The sequence below is a fragment of the Sinocyclocheilus anshuiensis genome, unplaced genomic scaffold (genome assembly GCF_001515605.1).
Source record: "Sinocyclocheilus anshuiensis isolate Anshui unplaced genomic scaffold, SAMN03320099.WGS_v1.1 scaffold387, whole genome shotgun sequence".
NCBI classification, from domain to species: domain Eukaryota; kingdom Metazoa; phylum Chordata; class Actinopteri; order Cypriniformes; family Cyprinidae; genus Sinocyclocheilus; species Sinocyclocheilus anshuiensis.
The window spans coordinates 2,088,281-2,096,490 of NW_015549624.1; the positions used below are offsets into that span (position 1 = coordinate 2,088,281).

Sequence of the window (8,210 nt, forward strand, 5' to 3'; positions counted from 1 at the left end):
TACACAACCACTCTATAATGATAAAAATCCACCCGCTCCTTTTGTTTAATCCCCATAAATCATAAGCAGTGTCTCAGAACAAGCCGTTCGCAGAATCTGTAAAATGTTATGTCAATTTTTGCAGGCCCCGCCCACAACTGTTGACGGGCACTGCTGTATTAGCAGAGACCCCGCCCTGAATGAAATGCACACAATCCGCCATGTTTATCTTCACACTAGTGCATTTAAATGCAGCATTCAAATAAGAAATGCCTTCTTATTAAAGCTATAGAAGTTATTCAGTCAAGACCAGTGAGTGATTTTCTGTATTTATTTTATTGTTTGGGTCAAATTAACAGCATAGACAGTAGTAGCTACTGTATATAACGCTGCTGCCACTTAATACACCATTCTAATATAAACATGCGATTTCTTGCCCAGCTGTTTAACTTCACAGACATAAACGACTGTGTTTTTGTAACTTACAGTATGTGTGTTTTTAACTTAAACTTGTGTGTATTTGACAGTTTAAGAACAATAAGAGATGAAAGAGAACTTAGTTTAGTACTCACATGTCATGTGACAGCCGCTTTCTGTCCGTGTGCTTCGGATGTGTGCGCTCAGAAAACTGTATTTCAGAAGTTTAAACTGATATGGCTTTAAAACGCATGATTTCAGCGTGATAGACAAGATGATAAAAAAAACAAACAGATGTTTTTGGCAGAGTATCTGAGATAGGAGCACAGCCCTATTCTGGAAAAGGGGGCGGGGAGCAGCAGCTCATTTGCATTTAAAGAGACATGCACTAAAACAGGTGTTTCTGCTTCCACTCAAAATAGGCATTTTCAAAATTATATAATAAATAATCTGTGGGGTATTTTGAGCTGAAAATTCACAGACATATTCTGGGGAAACATGAGACTTATATTACATCTTGTAAAAAAAAAGGGGGGCATATTTGGTGCCCTTTAATGCATTTTTTCTATCAAATAAATTTGATCATGACAATTTTGTTTTAATGCTTTCTATAATGTTCTATTTACAAATCAGTTTTAACACAGTTATAACACAATTGTCCATTTGTTTCCACTGTGTATTTTAAAGTACTTGCTTTCTGTTTGGGAAAGGACAGTGTTCCACAGTTGAGGTCACATCCCAAGGGTCCGCAGATTTAGATAAACATGCATCTGATGCCAGCGCAGATCCCTAGCATGGAGGGCCTCGTGTCATAAAACCAATGTTATGGTACAAGATCACCAGAGATGATAAACCGTCAGAAACCCAAAGGAGAAAGAACAACAAGAAGACATAAACAATATCCTTTCCACAGCAACCTCAGCTTTCCTTATCATCCCTGGTACTTGTTAGTCTTTATATGCTGGAATAGATGGGAGAAACAATAAGATAATCATGTCCATCAGTCTGTTCCATTCATGCGTATTTCTTCAAATATAAAAGGTATGATTTGTATGAGTTGGACTGGAGAAATCTGAATATTAAAAGGTCTCAGATAACATTTCCCTCTCATCTCTACCCAGCCTGTCACTATAAATTTGTACTGTGAGGGATTGTGGACTAATCCAAAATGATCCTCATATAAACAGTGTTTAATAAAGAGTTGAACAAAGCCAAGTATCAGTTCACACTGTCAGAAACTTTTTCTTTTCTAGTGGGAAAAGTATGAGGAAATCATTTTAGTCTGTCTCAATGAGTTGCTTACTACCAAACTACCAACCAGATGGTGGGCAATATTTTTACATAATATGTCTTTAGAGGACTGCATTTCATTTTAATCTTCTCAGATATTGTTTTCCAAATTATAAACTATTGTCTAACGCTCCTTCTAATGATACCCAAAGAAATTCCCAAATTGGCTTGAATGCTATGACTGTTGCAGGCCTCAGGGGTATTTATGTTATGTGTTTAATAAAAATATTTACCCATAGTTCTTTGGGGCTTGTTTATATCAGCTGCACTGAATCTAGCTTTTCACCACAAGCCTTGGAAAAAACTGGACGTTTGTTAAAGCTCTTGCATTGCAATAACAGGAAATGACGTGCAAAATAGGGCTCTGTCTGTCATAAACACAAGATAACAGTCATCTTTGAATTGCATTCTCATATAATTTGTGATTGTTCTTTATAACAGTGATGAAAATGAGAAGAATTTTTTTTATTAAAAATGAAGGACTTTTATGATTTTTGCATTATTTTAAAGACAATTAAACTCATTACTCATTTCATTACTGTAATGCAATGCTCATTACACTGTAAAAATATTTTTTGAAGTTGTAAATAAAGCTTATTGGAGAATTTAAAAAAAAACTATTTCATTCTTTCTACTTCATAATTGTACTTTTAATTGGCTACTGTTTCTTTGTAATTATTATTATTATTATTTTTTTTTTCAATATACAATAATGACATTTGGGGACTGGATGCATGCAAGCAAGAAACCTTTAATGAAAATGATGTGAGTTTCAAAAGCAAACCGAACTGCTTTGAGCTATTTAATACAATTACAAGAGAACAGAAATAGTGCAAGAAAACTGGGTATTATATTTAAGACTGGGGTTATTTTAGGGAATTATCACATTATGTTTGACCACTTGTCTAAGTGTTTTGAAATTTGTAATTTAAAGACTGGGCCAGGTGCTCGGGCATTAAGACAGCCCTAAAAATACTCTGAGAAGCTTGTATAAGGAGGAGAAGGGCAGACTGAAGGATAACAAAGTATTCAGTGCGCTCAATATCCCAAAGAAACAAACTGAAGCTCCTCTTGCATCTATCATGGGATGCATAAAGGCACATTGCTGAGCCTGTTTATGACATTATAAGCCCATGCAATGTTTTTGTTAATTCGTATCATGCAGAAGTGTAGAAACAAAGGCACATTTGAGGTCTGATAAGGCTCAGACCAGACTGATGATGAGTTATCATGAGTCTAAAAGTGTCGGGAAATATAAGAGTTTGAGTTATTCTGTCATCGATGACTCTTGATTCAACACTTTTCTGTGAGGTTGATGGATCTTTTATCCCAAATAACTTATTTAGGACAATACTGATGGAGTAACCTCAGGTCATCAGGGTCACAAAATGCCACTGAAAGTGACAAAAATGCCACGGAAATTAAAAATGTTATTTTAATTGTTTTTTTATTACAATAAATTCCATAATATATATTCTTTTTAATTGCAAAAAGTACAATAATTAATTATTTATTTTCTAAACTTTTTTTGAGGAGACTTTCAGGCCTAGTTAATTATTCTATTTTTTATTAATTCATTAATTTGTAATTTTTTTTTTTAAATAAATGGATGTGTATATATATATAGAGAGAGCTGGGTAGATTACTCACAAATTGTAGTCCGTTACTGATTTCAAATTACATGATAAAAATTGTAGTTAGTAACGTAATCCATTACATTACAGGTAATGTAATCAGGTAATGTAATTACATTTTTTCAGGTAATATAATCAGACTACTTTCTGATTACTTTTAGATTACTTTTGACCAAACTTGTTTATCACATCGACTTAAATAAGATAATCTTGTACCATATTGATATAAAAAAAGAGAGTAAGAAAATAGCCTATATTACATTTGTTGTAATTAACAACATGAAGTGCTTTAAACATTACATTACGTCAAGGTTTCCCAAACTGGGGTTCATAAAGGAACTGCAGGGTGTTTGAGAGTTTAATGAGAGTTTTTTTTCTGGATGCGATTAATCGTTTGACAGCACTAACATATATATATATATATATATATATATATATGTGTGTGTGTGTGTGTGTGTGTGATGTTGAATATTTCAAATATTGCCTCTCTCTCCAAAAAATAATAATATCACATCAGGAGCAAATATACACCTTTCTCTGGATTAAATCAAAGGAAAATATAATATATGATTAAAAAAAAACTAAGGAGCTGTTTTTTGTTGTTGTTGTTGTATTTGTATTTTGTAACATTTTCTTTGAACCCCTAAAATAAAATGAATCAGATGATTGCATCTCCTTCCATGAGCGTTGCGTTTTGATGAACGTCGAAAGCGTCTCGAGACCCCCGTCTGTATGTGTGAAGACGTCTTGAGGAGTTCGCCTTGCCCATCACACCCCTTATATAGGCATATAAACGGTCAAATGTCGAGCAGCAGCGAATCGCCTCTCAGATCCATAAAAAAAAGACACGGGGCATGGAGAATCAGCCCGATGCGGCTGTTTCCTAAAAAGTATTGAATGTCCAGAGGAATTCAGTAACCCCTCCCGTGAAAGTGCGTATTTGAGAGTGCGCACAGGAGCGGGCGCTCGCACTCCAGCTCTGTCTGCGTTCAGTCAGTCCCAAGCGCTTCTGACCCTCGCTCCTCTCTGGACATTTCTCTTTTGCAGCCGAGCAACCCATAAGCAGCCATGGATGCCATTAAGAAGAAGATGCAGATGCTCAAGCTCGACAAGGAGAACGCCTTGGACAGAGCTGAGCAGGCTGAGGGAGACAAAAAGGCAGCGGAGGACAGGAGCAAACAGGTCTGCGGTTTTTATGAGGACTTTTAAAAGTTATCCATAACGCTCCCGCTTGCTACTTGATAAATGGATTATTACTGCGCCTGAGTGGATTTATAGTGACTGAAGAAGGGTAAAAGTAACGAGTACGAGAATTAAACTTTTCAATATCAATTAATGCCCTATTTCTTTTTTCAATGCCCCTTTTATTGTCACACATCTAATGCCGAAACATGTAACCTTGAATTCATTAACCCTTAATGTTCCATTGATACAGGATCAACTAGCCTATACTGTCGAATAATAGCCTATTTCTGTAACTTCTACTCGATTTTATTCGTTTTCAGTGTTTCAACTATATTTTCATCATTAGCAGGCTAATTAAACTCAAAATGGTTGAATGAGATAATGACAGTAGGCTGTAGCCTAACTTTTGGATTAGACTACTTAAACTGAAGTATTCAGTCAACCGTTTTAGTGGGCTGTTCTTTCAACACTGTGACTGTAGTAGCCTAATTTCAAAATTAAAACCTTCGCTTCAAAATATTCTTCTGACCAAATTAAAACTCGTTTGGTATATACTATTGATGCTTTAACCCTTTGTGGTAAGTACACAAACTTTTAAGAAGTATGATCCCAAGAAAGCACACTGTAAAAATAAATCAATAAATAAAACAAATGCATGTTAAGTATATTTTTGAGCTATTAAATAAGCCTTTGGGTCTCCGAGACCACAAGCAAGGGTTAAACAGCATGTTTAGTATTTAAAATAGACGTTTAGTAACATTTCTAATAAAAGTTTACCTCATTTGTTATGAAAACTGTCATTTATGCATGTGTAGTTAGAAGACGAACTAATTCAGTTGGAAAAGAGGTTGCGCGTAACGGAGGACGAGCGTGATAAAGTGCTTGAGGAGTACCAGAGCGTCGAGGAGAAGCTCCTGTCCGCCGAGGAGGTCGCCACCAAGGTATTTTCCTGTGTGTTCCTGTCTGAATCTCCCTAACTTTTCTTTCTTCCCGTCTCTTTCTCTGTCGGTCTCTTTGCCCGCCACACCACGCGCACTCTGCTTCCCGCTGTTCACTGCTGTCTGCCAATCAATCACTCAAACACGCGCAGCTTGAGGATGACCTCCTGGCACTGCAGAAGAAACTGAAGGGCACGGAGGATGAGCTCGACAAATATTCTGAGGCTCTTAAAGATGCACAGGAGAAACTGGAGCTGGCTGAGAAGAAAGCCGCAGATGTGAGTAGCTATATGGAGCATCACCGCCTTCTTCACGCATCTTTTCCTGACACTTTTGGCATGCCACACCTCTATTATTTACAGATAAGAGTCTGTTTTCATGTTTGAGGATGGTTGTGAATATTGCTTTCGGACCCAGGTTGCTCTTTTTTTCCTCAGACGTCAAAATAAAGTGACGTCACGCCATATATTTTGTGCTCGCGCTGTATGTGTGACGTCACTCGCGAACTATATGGCCAAAAAGTCGCCTATGGCTTGGTATTATAAACACATTCCGCACATCTCTGACCAAACATGGTGCATTAGTATAGGTATGCAAACATAAATAGGCGACACGATTCGCGATTTTAAATTACAAGACGTGTATTCCAAGACAGGAGAGAGTGAGCAGGCAGGCTGTTATATTTAGCCTAGTGCTTTATATGGTCAAGACTCAGACCCACTCCTTGGTCTCTGCCCTTGAGAAAGACTGATCGACTGAAATACTTTCTTTTAAAATTGCCATTGATTCTTTTAAGACTAAACTGTATTCTGCATGAGTAGACGATCCAAAGTCTTGACAAGTATTTGCATAGCTTTGCATGATACAAGATATGCCTCTCTAGCCTAAGCCTCATTTGAACTCTTGAGTCGCTTTGCGTTTCATTGATTCGACATGGGTTATTCAATAATTGAGAGATATACGAACATAAAAGAACATATGTGAGTAGAAACTAATTCTGACTCAGTTTTGTTCTGTTAAAATAATAAATCTTTGTAGTATGGTCTTGCAAAGTGCACACTTGGACTCCCCCTCGTGTACATCAACAGAACTACACAAAGGGCGCAAAAATAGTTTTAATTTTAACAAAAATAGTTTTAACAAAAAAAATTTAAATGTCAAATTAAAAGGTTTTTTAACATTATTGGTTCATGTTGATAAATTATATAAATGTAATAGCAATAAAATATTAATTATAAAATATTATAAATTAATTTTAAATATATAAAAATGATATTATATTATAAATGATAATTTATTCTAAGAAATTCATTTAATTTAATAGTAATAAATTAATTAATATAATCACAATAATGTAATATTATTCTAGGTATAAAATTATTTTTGTCATAATTTTCCATAATATTTTTGTCATAATATCTGTGCATTACAATATCAAAATGTTTAGAAATAAAAGTGGAGCTGGCTGAGAAGAAAGCCGCAGATGTGAGTAGCTATATGGAGCATCACCGCCTTCTTCACGCATCTTTTCCTGACACTTTTGGCATGCCACACCTCTATTATTTACAGATAAGAGTCTGTTTTCATGTTTGAGGATGGTTGTGAATATTGCTTTCGGACCCAGGTTGCTCTTTTTTTCCTCAGACGTCAAAATAAAGTGACGTCACGCCATATATTTTGTGCTCGCGCTGTATGTGTGACGTCACTCGCGAACTATATGGCCAAAAAGTCGCCTATGGCTTGGTATTATAAACACATTCCGCACATCTCTGACCAAACATGGTGCATTAGTATAGGTATGCAAACATAAATAGGCGACACGATTCGCGATTTTAAATTACAAGACGTGTATTCCAAGACAGGAGAGAGTGAGCAGGCAGGCTGTTATATTTAGCCTAGTGCTTTATATGGTCAAGACTCAGACCCACTCCTTGGTCTCTGCCCTTGAGAAAGACTGATCGACTGAAATACTTTCTTTTAAAATTGCCATTGATTCTTTTAAGACTAAATTGTATTCTGCATGAGTAGACGATCCAAAGTCTTGACAAGTATTTGCATAGCTTTGCATGATACAAGATATGCCTCTCTAGCCTAAGCCTCATTTGAACTCTTGAGTCGCTTTGCGTTTCATTGATTCGACATGGGTTATTCAATAATTGAGAGATATACGAACATAAAAGAACATATGTGAGTAGAAACTAATTCTGACTCAGTTTTGTTCTGTTAAAATAATAAATCTTTGTAGTATGGTCTTGCAAAGTGCACACTTGGACTCCCCCTCGTGTACATCAACAGAACTACACAAAGGGCGCAAAAATAGTTTTAATTTTAACAAAAATAGTTTTAACAAAAAAAATTTAAATGTCAAATTAAAAGGTTTTTTAACATTATTGGTTCATGTTGATAAATTATATAAATGTAATAGCAATAAAATATTAATTATAAAATATTATAAATTAATTTTAAATATATAAAAATGATATTATATTATAAATGATAATTTATTCTAAGAAATTCATTTAATTTAATAGTAATAAATTAATTAATATAATCACAATAATGTAATATTATTCTAGGTATAAAATTATTTTTGTCATAATTTTCCATAATATTTTTGTCATAATATCTGTGCATTACAATATCAAAATGTTTAGAAATAAAAGTTAAATATGTGTGTGTGTGTGTGTGTGAAATATATAATAGTAATATAATATTATTAAATTAATCAATTATACATTATATAAATATAATAGTAATATAATATTTG

General features: G+C 34.8%; 1 protein-coding gene across 8 annotated transcripts in view; it reads left to right on the forward strand.

The window, feature by feature from the left end:
* The first annotated feature begins 4,200 nt into the window (after positions 1-4,200).
* LOC107659515 (tropomyosin alpha-1 chain-like) overlaps positions 4,201-8,210 on the forward strand; it is a 30,743-nt gene continuing 26,733 nt past the window's right edge. Inside the window, exons 1-2 of one of the 8 annotated variants that reach the window (XM_016448493.1) lie at positions 4,201-4,502; positions 5,321-5,446. In XM_016448493.1, coding sequence (XP_016303979.1) covers positions 4,389-4,502; positions 5,321-5,446 — 240 coding nt within the window. In that variant the 5' untranslated portion in view covers positions 4,201-4,388. Of the gene's footprint in view, positions 4,503-5,320; positions 5,447-5,595; positions 5,722-8,210 lie in introns of all 8 variants that reach the window. The other 7 variants (XM_016448491.1, XM_016448492.1, XM_016448490.1 and 4 more) reach the window with 7 other exon arrangements.